The sequence below is a fragment of the Phascolarctos cinereus genome, unplaced genomic scaffold (genome assembly GCF_003287225.1).
Source record: "Phascolarctos cinereus isolate Bilbo 61053 unplaced genomic scaffold, phaCin_HiC Scaffold_2;HRSCAF=192, whole genome shotgun sequence".
NCBI classification, from domain to species: Eukaryota; Metazoa; Chordata; class Mammalia; order Diprotodontia; family Phascolarctidae; genus Phascolarctos; species Phascolarctos cinereus.
The window spans coordinates 3,498,366-3,511,803 of NW_027555625.1; the positions used below are offsets into that span (position 1 = coordinate 3,498,366).

The window sequence follows — 13,438 nt, forward strand, 5'->3', positions numbered from 1 at the left end:
GTTTAAGCCATCTACTGGACGTCCAGCTGGAGATGTCTGAAAGGCGCTTGGAGATGCAAGATTGGAGGTCAGCAGAGTGTGAGGCAGGAGCTGTGAATCATCAGCATTTTTGTTGTGTTGTTCAGTTGTTTTCAGTCATGTCCAACTCTTTGGGACCCTTTGGGGGTTTTCTTGGCAAAGATACTGAAGGGGTTTGCCAGTTCCTTCTCCAGCTTATTTTACAGATAAAGAAACTGAGGCACACAGGGTTAAGTGACTTGACCAGGTCACATAGCTAGTCAATGTCTGGATTTGAAATCAAGAAGATGAGTCTTCCTGACTTCAGACCCAGCATTCTACCCACTGCACCCCCCAGCTGCCCCATAGAGATGGTAATTAAATCCACAGGAGTTGATGAGATCACCAAGTAAAGTAGCATAGAGGGAAAAAAGACAGGGCCCAGGACAGAACCCTAAGGGAAACCTGTGGTTAAAGGGTGTGGTCATGATGAGGATCCAGCAAAGGAGACACAGAAGGAGTGGTCAGAGAGGTAGGAGGAGAACCAGAAAGGAGAGATGGTGTCCTGAAAACCTAGAGACAAGGTAGTATCCAGAAGCAGGGAATGACCAATGTGTCCAAGGCTGTAGAGAGGCCAAGGAGCACAAGGCCTGAAAAAGGCCATCGGATTGGGCAGCTGAGATCATCAGTCACTGTGGAGAGAACAGTTTCAGGGCAATGATAAGGTTGCAAGCAGAAAGTGGAGGCACCGTCTTTTGGGAGAGTTTAGCTATGAAGTGCAGAAGGACCATAGGATCATACAGGACCATTGTCGGCAGGGATGGAGAGGTCTAGGGAGGCTTTTTGAGGATGGGGGAGAGTTGGGTATGTCTGTAGGCAGGAGGGAAGGAGCCAGTGGAGAGGGAGAGTGAAGGTAGAGGGGTCAACCTTGGTCAGGAGTAAGGCTACCTCATACTGTGAGACAGGGGTGAAGGAGGAGAGAGGGGCAGAAGGCACCTGAGAGACAGGAGATGAGAATGAAGCAAGAAGAGGGCGTTCATGGAGGACAGCCACCATTTTTTCCTGTAAAATGTGAGGGTCTCAGCTGAGGGAGTTAGGGTGGGAGGAGCCACAGAAGAGCTGAGGGATGAGAAGGTCTGGAAGAGCCTCTATGGAGGGTGGGGAGCACAGAAGGATTGCCTGACAGCAGGGAGGGCCCAGTGCAAATTTCATAATATACATGGATACAGTCACAACGGGGGCATGATTTTTCCCACCTTTGTTCAGCAGCACGAGTGTAGGAGCAAGGGTGGTGAATGGGAGTTACTCAAGGCTGAGGCTTGGCTAGGTATAACTGGCACCATAATAGGGGGCCAGGGATTCGAGAGAGGAGGCCAGTGTAGAGTTGAACTGGTTCACCAAGGGGTCAAGATGGGGAGAAGAGGAGAGAGTACAGGGCAGATGAGAACCAATGGTCAAGGGAATGGAGGTCACAGCGCAGATGAAGAAGGTTATGTACGGGAAGGCAGAGGGTGAGGCGGAAAGCCCATCGATCGTGGTCAAAGAAGGGGATTTCACGCCTCAGCCCTTCACATTCCTGGTTCTGACCTCATCACTCATCGGGAACTCTCTCCACTCTACCAGTTGAGCACTTCCTTGCTGGCTCTGTCTGTCTTATCTCAGCCCTCATCCTCCTGAGCTTCTCTGCCTCCTCGGACACTCCTGACCTCTGCTGTCTACCCTCTCTTCTGTTTCTCCTACTTGCCTGGTCCTTCTAAGATGCCTCTGAAGGACTGGCATCTCTGCCCTGCTCCCCGAGGCTCTGCATTGAGACCTCTTCTGTCCTCTCTCCTCATGGAGCTTTCATCAGCCCCTGTGGGTTTAATTGCCTCCCAGCTGGAAGAATCCAGCCCCGTTCCCTCCACATCCCCAGCTGTTTCTTGGGCATCTTGAACCTGACGTCCCAGGACACCTGAAGTTCGTCCTGTCCAGAATAGGGGTCACTATCTTTCTCCCCCAAATGGACGTCTCTTGTCAACCTCCCTCTTTGTGGAGAGCCTTGCCATCCTGGTACCGACCAGCTTCTTCCCTCTTGGCTCCCAGCATCTACTCAGTCTCTCCTGTCCTGGGAGCTCCTGGAGCCCAGGGACTTGTTGCATCGCCAGTGGTCGGCACACAGGAGGTGCTTAAGAGATGTTTATTCCCCCCCCCCCCCCCCCGCCCCGGTGCTGAGCCTCATCTGTCATGGATCGTGGGGGAGGAGGGGCTGTTTCCAGGCTCTCCCCTCTCTGGTCCATCCCCTGTCAAAGTGGGGTTCTAAAGCAGAGGTCGCCGTGGCCCTGTCCTCAAGAAGCTCCATGGCTCCCCATGCCCTCTGGGATTAAAGATTAAATCCTCCGCGTGGCATCTGCAGCCTTTCCGGCCCGGTTCTAGCGCTCCCTCGGTCCAGACTCAGCGTTCCCCACACCTCCCCTTCACTTGCTCCATGATCCAGGCAAAGGGGCCCGCTGCTCTTCGTTTTCCAGCCACTTTATCATCTCCCGCCTCCACGCCTTTGTCCTGGCTGCTGTTGTCCCCGCCTCTGCTCCAGTCCCTGTTCTGGCTGAGATCTCCCTACCCCAGTCCCAGTCCCAGTCCCAGTCCCGGCCCCGGCCCCGGCCCCGGCCCCCGGCGCCTCCGAGCGCCCCTCCCCCTCTCCTGCGCCTGCGCCGCCACGCCCACGCAACTTACGTAAGCACGCACACGCTGTCGGGCGGGGCCGGTGACGGCGGTTGCCAGGACGACAGCGGCTCCGGAGCGGCCCGGCCTGAGGAAGCTCGTCCTCCGCCGCCCCCCGAGGCTCCCGGGGCCGCAACGCCATGTTCATCTACCTCAGCAAAAAGGTGGGGGCGCGGGGGGGGGGGAACTGAGACACCGCGTGCCAGCCCGCAGCCCTCTCCCGGGCAACTTGAACCGAGGCCCGCCCCCACTCCCTATTGCCGGGGGCGCTGCCCTTCTTAGTAACGGCCGAGTCTGAGCCCCGAAGTCTGCAGTGGGGGGGTCCCGGGGCCATGGCCGGGACTATCGGGGTGCACGCAACGGTCCCCCTTGGCCATAACCGGCCAGCTGCTCAGCCCGTGGCCCGGAAAAAAGATCTGGGGGTTTCAGTGGACCCGAAGCTCAGTGGGGGTGATCCCGGAGGGGCAGAGAGGCCAGGACCAGCCGGTGGGGGAGGACAAGGGGGTGGTCGCTGACTGAGCACCTACTGTGTGCAGGGCCCCCGCTCTGGGGCCATGACCGTGGAAGTGGGGTCCCCTTGGGGGCGCGGGGCTTCCCTGGCGCCTCTGCCGGTGGGCTTCGCGGCCAGAGGGGCGGGGTCGCCTCCTGGACGCCCCCTTCAGGTCTGACCGCTGCGGGGCACATCCCTGGGGTCCCTGGGCTCAGCGGGTGCAGGGGGACCCCCCCCATGCCTCCCCCTGCCCGTCTGCGGGGTGAGCCCGGAGCCTGTGGGGAGCCCCCTCTGAACCCCACCTCTGACCCTCAGGGTCACTCCGGCCTCCTCGGCACGGTCCCCCTGGGCTTTGGGACGCCGCCAACCTCCTCCCCTCCCCCTCCTCCTCCACCCATCCTCCCCAGGGCTCCCTGCCGGCTCTGGGCGTCCCCCTCGTCCTTTAGACCCTCCCTCTCCTGGATCAGCCTCTCACTAGTTTATCCAGCCCCGACCTCCCTCCTGGCCTCGGGCTCTCATCCGCAGCTGCTGCTTGCAGGTGTCCTGCACACAGTGACTGACTCCTCCTCCTCCTCCCTCCCCTCCCGCTCCCACCTTCCCCGCTCTCACCTCCACCCCAGCTGTAGAACGCAGCCCCTTCTCTCTTGTGCTTTCCACCCTGGGGCCGACCTTCACCCCTTCGTGCCTGGACTGTGGCTGCGGGGGGGGGGCGCCTGCCTGCCCCCTCTCCAGTCCGTTTTCCACATAGCCACCAAAGAGATTTTCCTGAAGCGCAGATCCCACCGTGTCACCCCCTGCTCAACAAACTGCGGTGCTCCCTGCCACTTCCAGAAGTAAAGACGGAAGGCTTTGTTTGGCATTCAAAGCCCTCCCTATCCCCCCCCCCAGTCTCCTTACACCTCCCTGCCCCCGTGTCCATTTTGATCCATGTCCCCGGCCTCCAGGCTGCTCCCTAAACCAGACCCTCGGTCTCTTGGCTCTGGGCATTCTCTGGTTGTCCACCAGGCCTCTCTGAACCGCTGACCTCTCTCTGCCTTCCTCTGAGTCCGAAGTAAAACCCCAGCCCCTCTTCATTCCAGTGTCTCCCTTCGGTTACTGGTCTCCTGTTTCTCCTCTCTGCAGCTTGCGTTGTCTGTCTGTGTTTGAGTGTTGTCTCTCCCGTTGGATTGTAAGCTTCTGGAGGGCAGGGACTGCCCTTTGCCTCTTTTTTGCATCCCCAGCACTTGGCACAATGTTTATTGAATTGGATTGTCCAGGGTCGACCTTGCTCTAGTTCCATCACGTGGGCGTATAAGTCATGTTCCTTCCTAGTGAGTGTCAAGGTCATTTTGACAGGTTCGTTAATTTTTTACCTCTGTATTCCTTAGCACTGGGCCTTGCACACAGTGGGTGACTAATAAATGCTTATTGACCGAAGGGCATCTGTATTCCATGATTGGTTCAGCTGTTCTCTCATCAATGGGCGTTCTCTCGATTTTTTGCCACCCTACAAAGAGCTGCTGTAAATATTTTTGTGCACATGGGGCCTTTTCCTCTTTCTTTGATCCCTCTGGGGGACGGAATTAACGGCGATGGGGTTGGGAGTTTCATAGCAGCCTGCTTTCCAGAACGGTGGGACAGTTCACTGCTCCCCCAGCAGGGCCCTGACCTGCCTGTTTACCCTCAGCCCCTTCAGCATTTGCCCTTCTCCACTTTTGTCAGCTTTCACAACGTGATGGTTGTCAGGTGCAACCTCTGAGTTGTTTTAATTTGCATTTCTTCAATTACTGCTGGTTTGGGGCATTTCATTGACGGGGCTATTGATAGCTGGGATTTTTCCCTCTGAAAATTGCCTATTCATATCCCGTAACCATTTATCAGCTGGGGAATGCTTCTTCTATTTTATACATCTGAATCAATTTCCTGTCTCTCTTGGAAGGGAAACCTTTTTCAGAATCCTCTGGCGAAAGATGTCCGTCCCCCGCCTATTGGCTTCTTTTCTGATTTTAGCTGTATTGGTTTTGTTTGTGAAAAACTGTGACCTTGATGTAATTAACTGCTTTACCCTCCTTTGGTCACGAGCTGTCCTGTTGTTCTGACGGGTAATTTCTTCCTTGCTGCTCTGATTTGTTGATGAGGTCATCAGCTGCTGGTGGGATACTTGCTGCGGTAGGGTGGCTTCTACCTAATTTCTGCTGGACTGCTTCCCAGTTTTCCCAAAAGTTTTTGTCAGATAGCGAGTTCTTGCCCCAAGAGTGGGGATCTTTGGGTTTGTCAAACACTTGGCCACTGTGCCCGTTTGCTTCTGTATCTAATGTCCCCAGTAGGTTCCACTGGTGGACCTTCCTGGCATGAGCTGTGGCCACGTCATGTGGCCCATCGCTGTTGCTGAGTACTGTTTAGGACATGGGGGTGTAGGCCTTCTTCCTGCCCTTGGTTTTTCGTTATTTCCACAGGGCCTTATCCTGTCCTTACCCAAATGAGATTGTGGGTATAAAGGACTTGGCTAGACCTTGAAGTGCAGGATAAAGGCCAGTTGTGGTGGTGGTGATGGTGGTGGCTTCCAGTAGGGTGATGACAGCATTCCTAGACAGGAATTCCTATTCCTGTGTTTATAGAACAGTATGGGGGTGTGCTGGTAAATGTTTAACGATCAGGCTCTGTGGAAGAAAAAAGGGTGCACAGATTTTAATTTAATTTGCATTACTAATGCTTTCTTTAGTCTAGATGGTCAACAAGACAAGCCTTGGCAGAGTGATTTCTAGTTTCTGACATGTGAACGCTCTCACTGAAAGTTTAGCAGTCAGCTCCAGGAAGCTGGTTGGAGCTGGTTGTAGCAAGCTCCTGGTTGTGGAAGTTCTTGACCTTTTGTTCCTCCAGATGAATTCTGTTATTTTTTTCCCTAGTCCTATAAAGTAATCCTTTGGTAGTTTGATTGGTGAAGCACTAAATAGGTAAATTAATTTAGGTAATATTGTCATTTTTTATCATGGATTGACCTACCCATGAGCAGTGAATATTTCTCCAGTTATTTACATGTTTTTAATTGTGCAGTGTTTTATAGTTGGTTTTTATAGGCCCGTTATGTGCCTTGGCAGGTAAGACTCCCAAGTACTTTATATTTTCTGTAGATATTTTAAATGAAATTCCTCTTTTTATCTCTTCCTCCTGAGTTTTTTGGGGAGTAATGTATAAAATATATGGTATATATTATCCCATATTATTATGGTGCTATATATTTATTTTTGTCTTACAGTTTTGTTGTTTCAGTTACTTTCTTAGTTGACTTTCTAGAGCTCTTTAAACTATCACAGCATCTACAAAAAATAATAGCTGTTCTTCTTTGTCTGTACTTGTTACCTTAATTTCTTTTCCTTGTTTTATAGTTATAGCTAGCCCCATTTTTAGTGTTGTTTAAATAGAAATAGAGGTAATGGGCCTCCTTGCTTCATCCCTGGTTTTATTGGAAATCTCTTTTGTTTATCCCCACTACAAGTAATGTTGGTTTTTAGTTTTAGATAAGATACTGCTTGTTATATTAAGAAAAAAATCTGTGTATTTCTGTGCTTTCTAGAGTTTTTAACAGGGATGGGTGTTGTATCTTGTCAAAAGTTTTTTCTGCATCTATTGATGAAAGCATATGATTTTTGTTTTTGTTATTAATGGGTCAGCTGTATTTGTAGTTTCCCTAATTTTGAATCAGCCCTACGTTCTGTGCGCAAATCTAACGTGGTTATAATAGGTAATCTTTGTGATATGTTGTGGTTGCAGTCTTCTTGTTAAGGTTTTATTTAAAATGTTTGAATTAATATTTGTTAGGGATACTGGACTCTAACTTTCTTTCCCTCTTTTGACCCTCCCTGGTTTTGATATCAAGACCATATTTGTATCATAGACAGAATTTGGTAGGACTCTTTTCTTTTCCCTTAAATTTTTTTTTCAAGCAGTTTATAATACAGGCATTACTTATTCTGTAAATGTTTGGTAAAATTTGCTTGTAAACCCCTCTAGTCCTAGAATTTTTTCTTTTGGGAATTAATTTATGGCTTATCCAATTTCTTTTTCTTTTTTTTCCCCCATGTAAATGAATTTTTAAAAAAAATTTTTATTTTTAGTTTTCAACATTTACTTCCACAAGATTTTGAGTTCCAAATTTTCACCCCCACATCCCCCTTCCCCCCACCCCAAGATGGCATGCATTCTGAATATCCCTTCCCCTAGTCTGCCCTCCCTTCTTTCTCTCCCCCCCTTCTCTTATCGCCTTCCCCTTCTACTTTCCTGTAGGGCAGGATAGATTTCTGTACCCCATTTCCTGTGTTTCTTATTTCCCAGTTGCATGTGAAAACATTTTTTTAAAATGTGTGTTTTTAAAACTTTGGATTCCAAATTTTCTCCCTTTTTCCCTCCCCACTCACCGTCATTGAAAAGGCAAGCAACTCAATATAGGTTATACATGTAGGCAAAACACTTCCATAGTAGTCATGTTGTGAAAAACTAACTCTATTTCCCTTAATCCTATCCCCCCCCCATTTATTCTATTTTTTTTCACCCTGTCCCTCCTCAGAAGTGTTTGCTTCTGATTACCCCTTTCCCAATCTGCCCTTCTCTGTCATTCCCCTGCTCTCTTATCCCCTTCTCCCCCTATTTTCCTTTAAGGTAAGACATATTTCCATACCCAATTGAGTGTATATGTTATTCCCTCCTTAAGCCAAATCCTATGAGAATAAGATTCACTCATTCTCTCTCACCTTCCCCTGTTTCCCCTTCCAGTGTAAGAGCCTTTTTCTTTTGTTTTCTGTGAGATAATTTACCCTCTTCTACCTCTCTCTTTCTCCTTCTCCCAGTATAATCATCTCTCACCCCTTATTTTTATTCTCCAGTTATGACCCCTTCATCTTCAACTCACCCTGTGCCATCTATCTATCTATCTATACCTATATCTATCTATCTATCTATCTATCTATCTATATCTTTATCTATGTATACATACATGCAATTTTTTCCCTCCAACTACCCTAATACTGACAAAGGTCTCATGAGTTATAAATATCATCTTTCCATGTAGGAATGTAAACAGTTCAACCTTAATAAGTCTCTTATGATTTCTCTTTCCTGTTTACCTCTTCATGTTCCACTTGAGTCTTGTATTTGAAAGTCAAATTTTCTATTCAGTTCTGGTCTTTTCATCAAGAATGCTTGAAAGTCCTCTATTTCACTGAATGACCATTTTTTCCCTGAAGGATTATACTCAGTTTTGCTGGGTAGGTGATTCTTGGTTGTAATCCTATCTCCTTTGCCCTCCGGAATTTATATTCCATGCCCTCGGTCCTTAATGGAAGCTGCTAAATCTTGTGTTATCCTGATTGTGTTTCCACAATACTTGAATTGTTTCTTTCTGGCTGCTTGTAATATTTTCTCCTTGACCTGGGAACTCTGGAATTTGGCTACAATATTCCTAGGAGTTTTCCTTTGGGATCTCTTTCAGGAGATTGGTGGATTCTTTCAATTTCTATTTTGCCCTCTGGTTCTAAAATATCAGGGCAGTTTTCCTTGATAATTTCTTGAAAGATGATGTCTAGGCTCTTTTTTTGATCATGGCTTTCAGATAGTCCAATAATTTTTAAATTCTCTCTCCTGGATCTATTTTCCAGGTCAGTTGTTTTTCCAATGAGATATTTCACATTGTTTTCTAATTTTTCATTCTTTTGGATTTGTTTTACAGTGTCTTGATTTCTCATAAAGTCACTAGCTTCCAATTGCTCTATTCTAATTTTTAAGGAAGTATTTTCTTCAGTAAGCTTTTGGACTTCCTTTTCCATTTGGCCAATTTTGCTTTTTAGGGCATTCTTCTCCTCATTGGCTTTTTGGACCTCTTTTGCCATTTGGGTTAGGCTATTTTTTAAGGTGTTATTTTCTTCAGTATTTTTTTGGGTCTCCTTTAGCATCACTCTCAGTTTTTCCTCTACTTCCTTACTTGCTTCTCAAAATCCTTTTTGAGCTCTTCCATGGCCTGGGACCAATTCATATTTTTCTTGGAGGCTTTGGATGTAGGAGCTTTGGCTTCATTGTCTTCTTCTGGTTGTGTTTTGATCTTCTTTGTCACCAAAGTAAGATAATATAGTCTGACTCTTTTTGTGCTGCTTGCTCATGATCCTGGCCAATTACTTGAGTTATAAACTCTTTGTTAAGGTAGGAGTCTGTTTCCAGTGTGGAGAATGTACTGTCCCAAGCTTCAGGGGTTTTGTGCAGCTGTTTTCAGAGATACTTCTAGGGACCTGTAAATTTTCAGTTCTTCCAAGATGCTACGATGAAGGGCGAGGTGTTTACTCTTTCCTTGGCCTGTGCTCTGGTGTATAAGTGACCGCAAGGACTCTTTTCTGCCTTGGAGCTATGAGGAAGATTTCCTCTCCACAGCCACTGCAAGCTCCACCAAGCCAGCGCTTCTCCTCACCCCAGGACCACCACCACCCAGAACTGTGACCCAGATCCAAGCACAGGCAAAGCAAGAGAATCCTGCACCAGCAGAGAGATCCCTGCAGTCCCCCTCTGATCAGCCACTGGATTCCCCCTCAGTCTGTGGGCTGGAAGCTCAGGAGGCAGCTGCCTCCCAGGGCCATGCTTGGGTAATGAAGCTGAGACCCCGCCTTCCTTTCTCAGCACTGCAGAAACAGACTTTTCCCACTGACCTTCTAAGTTGTCTTTGGTGTTCATGGGTTGAGAAGTCTGGAAACCACCACAGCTGACTGCGATTCAGTCCTCTGAGGACCTCTCCAGGTTCGCTGCGGCCTGCGCACCCAGGCTGCACTGTGCTTTGCTCCCAGCCCGACATGATATATGTCTCTGATCAACCATCCAGATTGTCTTGGGCTGGAAATTTGTTTCACTCTGTCTTTTTGTGGGTTCTGCTGCTTCAGAATTTGTTTAGAGCCATTTTTAAAAGGTATTTGGAGGGGTTTGGGGGAGAGCTCAAGCAAGTCACTGCTTTCACTCCACCATTTTGTCTCCACCCCCCCATTTCTTTTTCTAAGATTGGGTTATTTAAGGCTTCTCCTTGTTCTGTTACCCTGGGTGTTCTATATTTTTGTAAATAATATATATTCTTTATTTTTGTAAAAATTAAAAATTATATATATTTGGAAAAAGGGTACAAGCCAAGAATAAAGTAGAGGGAGATTTGGTGCATGACTTTTTGTTCAAAGATGATTGTGCACTCCACTCAGTGTAGTCTCTGGGGCTGAGACACAACAGAGTATGGATTGTGCTACTTTTGGCCTGAGAGTTAACACCAAGAAAACAGAGGTTCTCTGCCAGCCAGCACCATCCATATGTGGAACCATCAGTTACAGGCAAAGGACAGATTTTGAATGCTGTGGACAAGTTTACTTACTTGGCAGTATACTTTCCAGGGCTGTTAACCTAGATGATGGGGTTGACGCACGTATTGCCAGAGCTAGCTCAGTGTTTGGGAGCCTCGGAAGGAAACTGTGGGAGAGAAGAGGTATTCGACTGACCACCAGACTGAAGGTCTGTAGAGGCATTGTGCTGACCTCGTTGCTGTATGGCTGTGAAGCCTGGGCAGTATACCAGTGCCATGCCAGGAAACTGAATTGCTTCCATTTAAATTGTCTTAGGAAGATTCTGAAGATAATCTAGCAAGATAAAGTACTGGTTCTTTCTCTGAGGATCTTTTTCTGAGGACCTGTTACTGAGAGCCTTTTTTTTCTTTTTTGGTGAGGCAATTGGGGTCAGGTGACTTGCTCAGGGCCACACAGCTAGTAAGTGTCAAATGTCTGAGGCCAGATTTGAACTCACGTCCTCCTGATTCCAAGGCCGGAGCTCTAACCACTGGGCTACCTAGCTGCCCCTACTGAGGTCCTTTCTTAAGCAGAACTGCCAAGCATTCAACCTCTACTGCAGAGAGCCAGTTCTGACGGGCTGGCCACATTGTTCGAATGCCAAACATACGCTTGCCTAAAAAACTATTTTACAGAGAGCTCACACAGGGTAAGCATTCACATGGTGGTTAGAAGAAGCAATATAAGGACACTTTCACTGTCTCTTTTAAGACCTTGGAGTCGATTGTGAGACGTGGGAGATGCTGACAGCCCAGTGTCCCAGCACGGCCTGCCCACAGTGAAGAAGAAGGTGCTGTGCGTCATGAGTGAAGCAGTGTTGCAGTGGCTCAGAAGAAAAGTGAGCCTCATATTTAGAGCCATTTCCCCTCCCGATGCCCCTGTGCACTATTTGTGCCCATCTTGTGGCGGGGCCTTCACAGCTCACAATTGGCCTGATCAGCTACAGTCGGACACAGCGCACCTTGACCAGGACAGAGTGATGTCACTTTGGTCCTGTTCAAGCATGAAGAGCAACAATTAATCACATATTTATCCATTTCATTTAGATTGTCAATTTTATTGGAATTGTTAAGATTTATTTTCAGTTCCAAATGCTCTGCCTTCCTTTACCCTTCTTCCACCCATTGTGAGAAGGTAAGAAATACAATAGCCATTATGTATATGAAGTTATCCAAAACATATCTTCCCAGTGATGATATTCTTTAAAAAAGCAAGAAAAATAAAGGATATTAATTCCGCCCCCCAAATCTTCCTTCCATAGCTCTAATTTCTTTGCCTTTTTTTCCCCCCTCCTATTGCTTTCATTTGATTTTTAAAATGATTTTTCATCCCTATTTAAAACCCCTTGTCTCTTTTAGGGATTCTAGTTGAACATGTACGTAAGCTGCATTTTTCTCTGATGGTTTGCTTGCTGACGTTTTAGAACACTCCTTAATTCTGGGTTTGTTTCTTGAGCATTGCTTTCACCATGATAACTCTTTGTTGTGATGTTCTTCTTTGCTTTGTTCATTCGTCCATTTTGCTTCCTGACTTTGCACTTTGTATTAGGGCCATGCTCCCTGCACGCCTGGAAAGAATATCTGGGCAGAGTTTGTGTCCTTTTTGGTCTTCCAGCTGCTTTCTTGGGGGTATTGAGTCTTATATTTTTGAGGATCTCAGGGATAGCTAAAATTGGGAACCTGCAAGCTGTCATTGCTCCTAAAGTGGTCTGATCCAGGGCAAAGTCTGATTGCTGCCCTTCTGGTCTGAGCTCTGCAAGTTTCTGACTGGGGTTTGGGTCTGTGTAACACACCTGTGTGCTTGCCCTGGTTGGAGTTCTAGGAGAATGTCCCTGGTGTCAGCCTCTTTCAGCCACATAGAAAGCTTTGCAGGTTCAGAGGATAGGAACTGCAGGCTCCCCTTTATTTTGGGATTCCTGCCCTGGTTATTGGCCTGTTGGCTTCAGGCAGGATTAGACACAGAAACAAAAACCCACCTCTACTCCTGAGAGCTACGTGGGGGCTGCTTCCTTCTGAACTTGATGAGCCTATGACCACCCCTGATCACAAGTCCTCTTCTCAGTCCATCTTGGAACTGGGTGGCTCTGTACCAGGCCAGGGTCCCCTCGTCTGGGTCTGGGACCTCTTCTTACCCTGTGGAATGGCATCAGTCCCCCTTCTGGTCCTGTAGAATGCTCTGTGTGATGCTCCCCTGTCCAGACCTCATCCCTAGCGTCCACAGACCCTTTTTGCTGGCACCCCATGCTGGCCTGGGATGGAAATAGGACTCACTGTGTTTTTTTTAATTTTCCCTTGGATTTCCCAGTTAGGACTTGGTGTGGGGCATTTTCTGGGTCTTTGTGGAGGAGCTGTGCTGGGGAGTTTGGTTGTAAGTCTTCCTGATAACTCTGCCATCTTGTCTCTGCCTGTCAATTCTGTGATTTCTAAGGGGCCTTCTGGCTTTGATATTCAGTGATCCCGTGGGCTAAATAAGGTAAACTGTGAATTGTTTGTAGTGATGAGATCTATTAGGAACAATATTTTGTGAGAGGAAAGAATTAGAAAATAATTTAAATGTCAATTTGGAGGACATTTGCGTGACTATGACCTTTCTTTGGTGACAGGCTTCCCAGTCTGGTCCAAGGCATGTGGGTCTTAGATGTGGAGATCTTCGTGGGAGGTCCTAGCATTGACCTTACACTGATGGTTTTACCGAATGTTCTAAATAGAGTGTTTATTACACAGAAAAGGAAAACAGAGTGCAGTTACATTTGGGGATGTTAGGTCCAGCAGCTCTTCAGAGGAGATGAGGATACTACAGCTCACAGGATTTCAATAATAACAGTTTTGTGAGAATAAACCAAATTCTAACTGAACGTGTATATAAATTGTGAATTGCTTGTGGTATCTGTGTACATACATACATATTTGTGGTGTATGAT

At 47.6% G+C, this 13,438-nt stretch overlaps 1 protein-coding gene across 1 annotated transcript in view; it reads left to right on the forward strand.

Annotated features, from left to right (window-relative positions):
- Positions 1 to 2,713: 2,713 nt before the first annotated feature.
- The window catches only part of WDR35 (WD repeat domain 35), a 65,791-nt gene continuing 55,066 nt past the window's right edge, over positions 2,714 to 13,438 (forward strand). Inside the window, exon 1 of the mRNA XM_020967416.2 lies at positions 2,714 to 2,858. Within this exon, the coding sequence (XP_020823075.1) occupies positions 2,835 to 2,858 (24 nt within the window). The 5' untranslated portion in view covers positions 2,714 to 2,834. The remainder of the gene's footprint in view (positions 2,859 to 13,438) is intronic.